Source organism: Micromys minutus, assembly GCF_963924665.1.
Source record: "Micromys minutus genome assembly, chromosome: 17".
NCBI classification, from domain to species: domain Eukaryota; kingdom Metazoa; phylum Chordata; class Mammalia; order Rodentia; family Muridae; genus Micromys; species Micromys minutus.
In genome coordinates this window covers 37,137,630-37,149,385 of record NC_137952.1, presented here as the reverse complement: position 1 = coordinate 37,149,385, position 11,756 = coordinate 37,137,630, and the positions used below count along the sequence as shown (strand labels likewise).

General features: G+C 52.0%; 2 protein-coding genes across 2 annotated transcripts; one reads left to right on the top strand and one right to left on the bottom strand.

Moving 5' to 3' along the window:
• Nucleotides 1–324: 324 nt before the first annotated feature.
• AVP (arginine vasopressin) lies at nucleotides 325–2,305 on the top strand (the record flags this gene model as incomplete). Its single annotated transcript, XM_080931786.1, has 3 exons — nucleotides 325–456; nucleotides 1,704–1,905; nucleotides 2,133–2,305. The coding sequence occupies 3 exons, from the start codon at nucleotides 325–327 to the stop codon at nucleotides 2,303–2,305; spliced, it is 507 nt and encodes a 168-aa protein (XP_080787912.1).
• A 2,651-nt stretch (nucleotides 2,306–4,956) lies between these two features.
• Nucleotides 4,957–5,656, bottom strand: OXT (oxytocin/neurophysin I prepropeptide; the record flags this gene model as incomplete). The annotated part of the gene is made up of 3 exons (XM_080931460.1): nucleotides 4,957–5,012; nucleotides 5,094–5,295; nucleotides 5,537–5,656. The coding sequence occupies 3 exons, from the start codon at nucleotides 5,654–5,656 to the stop codon at nucleotides 4,957–4,959; spliced, it is 378 nt and encodes a 125-aa protein (XP_080787586.1).
• Between the last annotated feature and the right edge of the window lie 6,100 nt (nucleotides 5,657–11,756).

Here is an 11,756-nt window from a genome sequence, read left to right as displayed (position 1 = left end):
TTCCAGGTGACCCTCAAGTCAGCTCATCTGCCTAGCCACACAGCACCAGTCGCTGTGGCGGTGGCTCCTGTCACACGGTGGCCAGTGACAGCCTGGTGGCTGTCTCCCCTCCTCCACCACCCTCGGTACAGACAGGCCCACGTGTGTCCCCAGATGCCTGAATCACTGCTGACAGCTTGGGACCTGTCGGCTGCGGGCTCCTGGGGAGACACTGGGGAGGGGGTTAGCAGCCACGTTGTCGCCTCCTAGGGAACACCTGCAGACATAAATAGACAGCCCAGCCTGCTGAGGCCGCAGAGCAGAGCAGCACACGGTGCCCACCTAATGCTCTCCAGGATGCGAAACACTGCGCTCTCTGCCTGCTTCCTGAGCCTGCTGGCTGTCACCTCTGCCTGCTACTTCCAGAACTGCCCAAGAGGCGGCAAGAGGGCCACCGCCGACATGGAGCTGAGACAGGTACCACTGTGGTCCTTTTAGAGTTCCTGGCAGTGCCGTGGGAACAGGTCAGGGGCTAGGAGAGAGGGAAACGTTGTCTGAACAGTCAGACTTTAGGGCAGGTTCCTGGAAAGAGGCAGTGTCTTACAGCAAAGGAGATGGGCTATCCAGAAGGGTGAGAAGGGACCAGGTGCCAGAGAAGCCACATAAAGGACACTGTCCCCAGGCAGGGGACATGCCAGAAAATGAGAGATAACTTCCTTGTAACTGGGCTTGGGATGGGAAGGTTAAACTGGGTACCCTGGCCTCCTGGAGGTAGGGGGCGGTATGTTAGCTCATCAGGATTGGGGAGGTTATACAGAACTGTTCTCGCCTGAGTTCAAAGCCCTTCCTACCCAGCTCAGCCTCTCTTAGCTCCTCCAGCCAGCAGTGCCAGTTTCTTCCTGTCCACAGAAGATGCCCATTGCCCGGTGTCTGAGCGGAGTACGTCCCACCTCTAACCTCCGCCTCTTGCTCAGATATGTTGTACTGTATGTTCAGCTGTGAGTCTGCCCTTGTCGCAGAGCTGAAGGGAATCCGGGCACCAGGCTCAATTTTGGTCAGGCCATGGGTGGCTCAATTTTGAACAAGCTGGAACGGGCAGTAGGCAGCTCCCATAGTCTGTCTTCGGTTTGCAGAGTTCCTTTGGAGAATTCCGAGGTACCGGGTGTGTCTGTGCACCCATCAGCCTAATTCGGTCCTTGCCACCTACGTACTGGGCATACATAAAGGTTTTCAGGAGGTAAAGGCTCTTGTGAAGCCCACCAGCTTGGGGCAGGGGTTAGAGCATAGCCAGAAAATGTGAGTGAGCGGAGTACGGGAGGGGAGTGGGGTACGGGAGTGGGGAGTGGGGTACGGGAGTGGGGAGTGGGGTACGGGAAAGAGGGTCTTGGGATGTGCAGGACCATCTGAATGTCAGAGAGGTGAGGCTCCGAGAGATTGCTGCACACCAGTGACACATCAGAACTGAGGAAGGTCCCCCCAAGTGTTGGCCCCCGCCCCCAACCAGGAAGACTCTGCCAAAGCAGGAGAGGGTTTTTGAGACCCCAGAGAACTGATCCTCCTGATAACCTAGAGGGTTAGATTTCCGCTCTTGCCCTTTACTGCTGCCTGGTCCTGGACAGCGCCAGAGCACCTGCAACGGGCGGCTGGGACAGCAGCAGGGTGGCCCTAGGTTCCCACAGCCCCTCTTGGCCTCGCTCCAGCTGACCCGCATCCTCCGCCCGCAGTGCCTCCCCTGCGGCCCGGGCGGCAAAGGGCGCTGCTTCGGGCCGAGCATCTGCTGCGCGGACGAGCTGGGCTGCTTCGTGGGCACCGCCGAGGCGCTGCGCTGCCAGGAGGAGAACTACCTGCCCTCGCCCTGCCAGTCTGGACAGAAGCCTTGCGGGAGCGGGGGACGCTGCGCAGCCGCGGGCATCTGCTGCAGCGACGGTGCGCACAAGGCTGAACGTGGGGCGTCGGATGGGGTGGGGTGGGAGGTAAAGGGGGCCTAAGTGGGGAACTGGAAAATCAGGACGGGAGGTGGGGGTAGGGACGGCAGATTGGAGGGTGAGAATGAATGGGGTCGAGGGTTGGGATGAGGGGGATTGTGGGTACGGCACCCCTGGAGCTGCGCCCAGCCCCCCGGGACGCCTGCGCTCACAGAGCCCTTCCTTCAGAGAGCTGCGTGACCGAGCCCGAGTGCCGCGAGGGTTTTCTCCGCCTCACCCGCGCTCGGGAGCCGAGCAACGCCACGCAACTGGATGGACCCGCCCGGGCGCTGCTGCTAAGGCTGGTACAGCTGGCTGGGACACGCGAGTCCGTGGATCCTGCCAAGCCCCCGGTTTACTGAGCCATCGCCCCCACGCCTCGCCCCTACAGCATGGCAAATAAACTTTTAAAAAATGCACCCTGGTGTTTGTCTTTGTTTCTGGGTTGGGGAGAAGAGGGGAAGGAGAGTCACTGGAGTGGGAACTTCTTACTCTGTCCCGGCTCTAACTCTTACAACCAAAGCTATACAGAATCCACGCCCCCACCGCCACAAGGGGCAGAACTTATAAGCCTTACAGTATAAAGAAAGTGTTCTGGTGCTCCTGGATACCCACATAATACTCAGGACAAAGGCAACTCCAAGCTCAGAAGAAGAAAAAGGTCTGAGACCCAGAGTGGCCCTGAAGGGTCAGGGTGACTTAGCGAGTCTCTGAGTTCGAAATACAAGGAGGCAAGACATTGGTGGACAAGAGAAACAGAGCAGGATATGGGGGAGAGACAGGATCGATCGGCAAGAGTGACAGAGAAAGGGGGGACATCAGGACGGGAGGTGGGGGTAGGGACACTAGATTGGAGGGTGAGAATGAATGGGGTCGAGGGTTGGAATGTAGCAAAGGTAGGATCAGAGGATTGTGGGTGCGGCGCCCATCTCAGTCCCGATTTCACCCAGACTAAGGCAAAAAGCAGCTTGAGGGGCCTATTCTTACCCAAGGCTGTGCTTGGGTGTGAGAAGGCACAGAGACATTACTCCAGACCTGCCTACTCTCTGTGCAGACCCCAGCAAGAGTCTAGCTACAAGTCCCCTGCAGGCACGTGTTCACGTTGCCACACCCACTCTCGGGCAGGTAGATAGACCAGATAGGCTGAAGTTGTGGCTCAGGGTAGAAGGCTTCCCTAGCCTGAATTTGGTCCCAGCACCATGGAGATGGAAGGGGAGGGGGAAGGGAAGAGGAGGAAGAGGTAGCTGCTGCTAGGGGTATTTCTATGACTATTGCCCATAACTATAGCTAGTTATGGGTTACAGCTTAGTTAGTTATGGTGGTACAGGGCCCAGGCAGACTCCTAGCCCAGCCTTATCCTTATGTGACCCTCTCAGGGCCTGATCTCCAATAGGGCGAGGTCAGGGCAGAGCCAGACCAAAAGGGGTCAGAAAGGAGGTAGGCGTGGCTGGGGGATTCAATCCCTAGGGCTGGTATACGGGCAGCTTCAGAATAAAGGTCAGAGCCTCATTCTGCCCAGGTGGAGAATTATAAACATCCCTTCCCTCCACCTGTTTCTGGTTAAATCGGGATTCTCTTCCTCTTCCTCAAGGAAAAGGATTACATCTGCCTACCCTGCTTCTGCCCGCTGGACATTTTATTCTTTTTCCCTGTCAGGGAGTTCCTTCCTCAGCTACAGAGTCATTTTAGACACTGGCAGAGTTAACAGTGGATGCCTGACTCCTCTCTTCAGCCAGGAGCCCTCTGACCTCCACGTGGATGCTGCGTGCGCAACCCTCAAACACAGCAAAGCAACAGTGGAAAGCAATTTAGACACCTTTTAGCCTGGGGAGACAGTTCAGGAAGTAGGAGATCACACTGCTCTTGCAGAGGCCCCCAGGTCTGTTCTCCATACCCACTTAGAATGACTCACAACCACTTGGGACTCCAGTTTCAGGGGATCTGATGCCCTCTTCTGGTTCCCATGGGCACTGCACCCGTGTATACAGTCTCTCACACAGAGACACATACACACGAATGGAAATTTCACGGAATAAAAGTCGTAAGATCAAAAAAGAAAAACTCAAATCAATCTCGAAGTCTCTTTGTATATCTTCTGGCCCCCACCCTGTCTGTGGATCCCACATGTGGGGGCGGTGGGACACTTGTGTTCATTTGCCAAGTGTGAGAGCCATATAAAATGTCTGTTTATATGTTTACTTGTTTTCTATGATGGGACGCAGCCCAGGGCCTTAACGTTGTGGGGCAAGACTTTATTTACCCCCTGAGCTCCCCCCGAGCAATCATTGAACAGAATACATTGTGGGCTTCTCTGTCTGTGGACTCCCTGCTTTGTGGTACCCAAAGCACTCTGTCCTACAGAGACAGGCACAGGGTCCCTGAGCTCAGGCCTGGCCCTGGGGTCAGCCGACGGGAGGTTAGCTGGTTCTTGATCTTTGCAGCTGTGGCTTCCTTGGGGTTTGTGTGGGAACTCAGCTCTGTTGAAACCTTATGTTTCTGCAGCTACCCTCCCCTGGCCAAGACCTTTCCTTCTAGGCCAGGGTTGCCTCCTCATCCTCTGAGGTCACGGGTTTAAGTCTCCACCCAGATCTGGAAGTGACTGAAGGAGTTCTCTAGCCTCCTCGCCTGCCTTCCTATCACTCCGACCTTTGTAAGGCTTTGCCCTTTCTCACTGAAATCCGCCATTGCTGTTTTGACTTCCAAATGTGACTCTTAAGTCTGTGTGCCGCAGGCCCGTCCCAGTTGGGAGCGGGGAATGGGGCTAATGGGAGACAGAGCATCCTTCTGTACCCCGAACAGCCAGCTGGGCTGTTCTTGCTCCGAATTGCCAATATCCGTAGTGTTCCCGGTGCTTTTCTTCCCTCCCGGTTCCGACAATTAGACACCAGTCAAGTTTAAAGAGGAAATCTGCTCTATTTATTTATTTCTTTTTCTTTTTTTTCTTTCTGGCGGTGGCCATGAGGGAAGGGGGGAGGGGATGAAGGAAATGCCCTAACTGTATCATCACAAAGGCTCAGCGCTCGGAGAAGGCAGATTCAGGGTCGCAGGCCGGGTCCGTGCGGCAGCCATCTGTAAGAGAAATGGGTCAGTGGCCAGAGCAGCAAACCCGACGGCTCCCTGCCAGCCCGTGGTGGTGGGGCTTCTGCTCACCAGGGCTGCAGCAGATGCCCGCGGCTGCGCAGCGTCCCCCGCTCCCGCAAGGCTTCTGTCCAGACTGGCAGGGCGAGGGCAGGTAGTTCTCCTCCTGGCAGCGCAGCGCCTCGGCGGTGCCCACGAAGCAGCCCAGCTCGTCCGCGCAGCAGATGCTCGGCCCGAAGCAGCGCCCTTTGCCGCCCGGGCCGCAGGGGAGGCACTGCGGGCGAAGGATACGGGTGGGCGCCGTGTACAGTCCGTTTCAGGACAGTGGCAGGGCGAGGGGCAGTGGGTGCTCGGGCGTGGTCTCTGCCTTCACACCGCCAAGAGGGAGCCTAACTTCCCAACGCCATGGGTTCCCAGTAGGGCTGGCAATTGTGTAGGGATGCTCTCTGCGGGTGGGAGAGCGTCTCTGGTCCTCGGCGCTGCCGGAATGGGACAGGACGGGGTCGGAGACTCACCTTGCGCATATCCAGGTCTAGCACGGCCCGCTTGCCGCCCAGAGGGCAGTTCTGGATATAGCAGGCGGAGGTCAGAGCCAGTAGTCCGAGCAGGCAGCAAGCGAGACTGGGGCAGGCCATGGCGTTGGTGCTCGGTCCAGACCCACCGCAGGCGATGGTTCCTCCAGCCCAGATGTACCCTTTTATGTCCGGGCGCTGCCTTGGTGGAGCACTGTCTAAAGAGGGTGGCTGCATGGATGGTCACAGCAGGTCTCTTGGGTCAAATTGTTCCAAACTGTCTCGAGGCAGGCCCTTCATTTGCACGGTCTGGGCTAGGTCAAGGTCACGTCTCAGATAATGACCTGGAGCTCCAAAGGGAAGCAGCCTGGGAGGGGTGGCCTAGGCTGTTCCAGGCTAGAGAGACTTGGGAGGGGTAGAGGTGCAGCCTAGTCAGGAGCTATTTTTCACAGATACTCAACACCTCAGAAAGAGACAGGATAGGGCAAGTGGGTGAGGGAGCCCTTACATGGACCTGAAGCTTAGATGGAGAAAAAAGAAGAAAAAGAAAGAAAGAAAAAGATCTTGTTCAATCTCTGAGTGCACCTCAGCTCTTCTTTTAACTAGCTGGTAAAACAAAATATCAGTAGAGATCAAAACCAAAACACAACAAACAGACCAAAATAAAATACAAAGAAAGAAAAATCACAACAAAAGGAAAATTACATTCGTATTTAAAACTCTGCATTAGAACTTGGTATGTAGACCCGGCTGGCTTTGAACTCACAGTGATCCATCTGCTTCTGCCTCCCAAATACTGATTAAAGTTACCCACCACTATGCTAGGTGCCTACACTCCTATTTGAGAAAACACTGGCTATCAGCTGCTGGAGTCTGGCCAACAGGTGGCCTCAGCTACAGAGAGCCATTTGGCCCAAGGTCATACCCTTCCCAGGTGGCCACGTATAATGGTTGGCCTACGTTGGTACAACTAATTGTGCACCTCTGGGTGCATTTCAGGTTTGGGTGCAGGTCTGCACAGGTCTGCACAGGTCTGCATGGGAAGAATGCTACCTGATGTTAGAAGGATGAAGAGAGTGGGGGGGGCATATGGCCCATGGAGGTGCGGTGAAGCCTGGGGGCAAGGGAGATGCCTCTGGGGGGGGCATGTTGGGAATCTCTTGAGGGACCAACCACAGGACGGTATAGTACAGAATAGAGTTTATTCAGGTCATGGGAGAGTTAAGGGGATAGTAGAGGCAGAGAGCGAGAGAGAGAGAGAGAGAGAGAGAGAGAGAGAGAGAGAGAGAGAGAAGAAGAAGAAGAAGGAGGAGGAGGAGGAGGAGGAGGAGGAGGAGCAAGCAGCCCCTTTTATAGTGTCAGGTCATTGGGGCCGCATACCTGGCTATTGCCAGGTAACTGAGGGGTGGGGTTTACAGAATCCCAACACCAGCAGCTCAGTAACAGACTGCTTGCCTGGTGTGTGAGAGACCTTGGGTTCGGTCCCCAGCATGATGACAGCAATACATTTTGGGGACAGTTTTTGCATTAAAATTTAAATTTTTGTTTGTGTGTATGTTTGTGTACACAGGTTTCCTTGGAGACCAGAGAGGATGTTGGATCCCCGGGAGCTGTTTGTCATGAAAGGAGACTATGCGGGTGCAGGGAACAAAGTTCAGTTCTCTGCAAGAGCAGTGTGCAGGCTTAACCACTAAGCCATCTCCGCAGCCCCTCAGTTTTGCATTTTAATACTGTTAAAAATGAAATACATATCAAGTCAGGGTGATGGTGGCACACACTTTTAATCCCAGAACTTAGGAGGCAGAAGAGTTTCTGTGAGCTCTGGGCCAGCCTGGTCTACAGAGCTAGTTCCAGGACAGCCAGAGCTACACAAAAGAAACAAAACCAAAACCAAACCAAACAAAGACAGATCAGGGCAGTAAGACAAGGAAGATTCAACCCCTTCATTTTATGGCTGAGAAGTCAAAAACAGATCTTAGACCAGGAGAAACTAAGGTCTCAGTACCTCCTTCAACGGCTTCCCCTCTGTGACCTGAAGATCTCCCACTGGGCCCCATCTTAAACATCTTACCATCTTGAGTCTGGAGAGTTGTTTCAGTGGGTAAGAGTTACTCTCAAAGTAATTCCAGTGGAGTCAGTGTCTTCTTCTGACCTCCAGGGACATTCGGCACACATACAGTGCATTACGCACATGCTGGTAGAACATAAAATAAAATAAACAGATCTAAAAAAATTTTAAAAGATAGGAGAGTGGCTGGAGAGATGGCTCAGTGGTTAAGAACACTGACTGCTCTTCCAGAGGTCCTGAGTTCAATTCCCAGCAACCACATGGTGGCTCACAACCATCTGTAATGGAATCTGACGCCCTCTTCTGGTGTGTCTGAGGACAGCTACAGTGTACTCACATACATAAAATAAATAAATCTTTAAAAAAGGGGAGGGGGGAGGAAGCTTTATCCAGACTCGTTATATTTTGTTTTGAGATAGGCTCTTGGTTGGCCTGGAACTCTCAGTGTAGACCAGGCTGGCCTTGAACTCACAGTGATCCACCTGCCTCTAAGTGCCTCCCATGCCAGGTGCCTAGGCTTTTGTTTGAGAAAAACTTGCCATCAGCTGCTGGAATGTGGGCAATGATCTTAGCTGCAGAAAGCCACATGGCCCTTCCCTGGTGTCCACATAGAATGGCTGGTCTATTTTGGTACAAATGCTGGGCACCTCTGACTGCACTTCAGCTTTGGGCTTTAGGTCAGCTGAGGTCTGCATACTGGTTCTGCTCATCCACCCCTTCTCTTCCACAGGGGTGGGTCCAAGGCCTGTGTTCTAAACCCCATCTCAGGCTCTCTTAAGAAGTGACCTACAACATCCAGAAGTGACAGCCAGTGTCCCAGGGATCAGCTCACCACATGCAGTCTCTGTCCCTAGAGAGAATGGAAATGCCCCTAGGCTCTTTGTTCCTATGATCAACTTTCTTCTCAAGGGGCTGGGGCCAATGGGGCAAAGCATTTTACTGAGCTCATCTGACCCTGAGTCACAGTTCCTGAGTCGCTGGTGCAAATTATCAAATGCTAAGTTGGGTGAGGTTGACCTGTATTACAAATCAGTTCATTTCTCACCCAGATTAGCTTATTGGCATTCTGGGTATAGAAGGCCAAGAGCTTGACCCCCAAAATGGCCCAGAGAGACAGCCCACATATTCTGTGGGCATAGTGATCTCATCTAAGGTAATCCATGCACATAAATTAGCATGTCATAATAATATGTACATGATTCTCCTGTAAGGCCAGCACCAGCTCATCTGTGTGTGGGGAGACAGCATCCTCGTCCTCAGGGTGGGGCTGCAGCTGGGAGGGAGAACACTCTCACCCTGAAGTATCAGACACTGAGCTTATATACAAGATAGAGTACATGGAGTACAGTGTCAGCACCAGGAGAAAAGTCTCCATCTCCATGGGGTTTATCTGTCACTGGAGGAGGCAAAATATGAAGTGAGAAGCATATGACAGTGGGGTACCGTTTTAGTTAGGAACTGAGTGTACCCCATGTGATTTACTGTAGGTCCTTAGGAAGCTGTCTTGGGAGATGGTGAGATCATTAAGATAGACCCAGTGGCCGGTCTTTAGGTCACTGATGCCATGCCCACGAAGAAGGTGATCCCTCCTGGGTCTCTTCTTTGGTTTTGCAGGCATGAAATGAAAGGGGCGTATTTCTCCATGTGCTTCTGCCGTGGTGTGTGCTTCCACATAGACCTGTCAGCAACAGAGGCAATGGATCACAGACTGGAGTCTCTGAGACTGTGAGCCCACATAGCCCTCTCCTTCCAGGCATGGAGGCACACACTTGTAATGTCAGCATGCTGGAAATGTGCTGGAGGATCGTGAGTTCAAGACTAGTCAGTGCAGAGCTGCTCAGGGCTTTATGAGATACTCCCTCAAAAACCATCAAATTAAACCTGTTGCTTTTATATGTTAATAACTGCCAGGGGTTTGCTATAGTAATTAAAAGCCACCACAGGAAACAAAGGTAAGCATAGCCCCAGAGGCAGCATGTGCTAGGAAGTTGGGTGGTAGGTATGGACGGCCATGGGGGTGCATAGACAATGTCTATGCCTGGATCCCCCAAGGAGAGCAAGAAAGCCCTGGGTGGATGTCTGACATGGGGCTCAGACCTGTGAGGTTTGGCAACGCTTCCCCTGCACCCTGGGAGTGAGGCGAATGGGGTATGACGAAGCCTTTCTTTGGTCTGAGTGCAGATGCTGATGGTGCATGCTAGTAGAAATACTTACAAAGGATGGACCAGTGTGTGCCACAGAGACGGCAGCCTCCTCATGGATGCTGAAAACCTGGGATTACTGTGTACAGTGGACACCCGGGGTTCTGGGCTGCTGCTGTGGTTGCTACCATCCCACCAGAGACTGCACAGACCACCCGACCCCAGCCTTTCTGTCCGCGTGTCTGTCCTTTCTTCATTCTCTCACTACCCTTCTTAGGGCCCCCGATCCACGTTATGCAGGGGATGGATTGGGAAATGCTGTAGAAAGAGAGGCAGTGCGGGTTGTCTTTCTCCTTAAGGTGACCTGCAAGGACTCAGACGGAGGAAAGAAAGCACGTGCGTGCAGGAGGCTCAGCGTAGCGTGTTGCTGCTATGTACAGGTGAACACAAATGTAACCTCTAGAAATAGCCATTCATTATGTCAGTTTTGGGGGCAGAGCTCAGGCAGGTTTCTCTACGCAGGGTCCTAGCAGCAGCCAAGCCGCAGCTGGTGCAGCCCTTACCAGAGCGTGGTGACCATGGGCACAGGTCATTTCCCTGTGGTTGTACATCACCCGGCAGCTTGCTTCTTTAAAATATTTTTTAAAAAATATGTGTATGAGCCTGCGTGTATGTCTGTGCACAATGTCCATAGACCCAGAAGATGGAGTTCCAGGTGGTTGTGGTTGGCATATGGGTCCTGGAAAATGAAGCCTGGTCTAGAAGAGCAACCAGTGCTCTCAACTGCTGACTCTCACCCCTGCATCTCTGAGGATGAGGAGACAAAGGAAAAGTGAGAGACTGATTCTGTTCCGTCAATCTCTGAGCATATGGAAAGCCTGGGCTCACATTGTGTCATCCATCCATCTATCTATCTATCTATCTATCTATCTATCTATCTATCTATCATCTATCTATCTATCTATCTATCTATCTATCATCTATCTATCTATCATCTATCTATCTATCTATCTATCTGTCTATTTATCTAACACCTATCATCTGTCCATATATCTATCATCTATCTGTCTGTATATCTGTCTGCTTATCTACCATCTGTCAATTTATCTATCTGTCATTTGTCTGTTGATCTATCCATCTACTATGTATTTATTCATCTATGTATGTATATAGGTAAGTATGTATGTATGTAAGTATGTATGTAAGTATGTATGTAAGTATGTACGTACTATCCGTGGGCTGACACTGTACCCCTTGTACTGTATATTACTATTTAGAAAAATGTTTCTGGGTCCTTCTCACATGCTACAGGAGATCACACAAAGGTGTGGGTATCAAAAATGGGGATCACGGTGACCATTTTAGCATTCTACTTCCCACAGAAGGGAGATTTCTAGACAGAAGAAAACAGTTTATATAGAACACTTCTGGGCTGGGGCAGTGGTGGCATGCGCTTTTAATCCCAGCACTTGGGAGGCAGAGGCAGGCAGATCTGCGAGTTTTAGGCCAGTTTGGTCTATGGAGCAGGTTCCGGGACAGCCAGGGCTATATGAAGAGACCCTGTCTTGGAGGAGGGAGGGATCTCTTCATTATCTTGTTCACTTCCTTATGTGAGATACAGGCTTTTTTTTTCTCTGAATATTTTATTGCTGCCTGTGACATTCACAACTTACAAAAAATTGTTAAGACTACATTTCCAGCACTTGAGCTAGTGAAGTTCAGGCCTCTGCTCACCCTGTGATAATATTTGCACAGCCTCCAAAGGATCCCTGGACCCTTAACACCTATTTCTAGCATTTGGAAATCTGAAGCAGGAGGATTGACATAAGTTGCAGACATAGCAAATTATAGGTCAGTTTGAGATGCAGTGTTGACTCCTATCTTAAAATAATTATTAGAATAATTTAGAAGAGTGTGTGCATGGCTGACCTACTGTGTGCTTCTAGAAATCTATGAGTGGGTCAGAACTAGAGAAAACCCTGTGAGAGGCTGTAGAGTGATTTCCCTCCTGTAT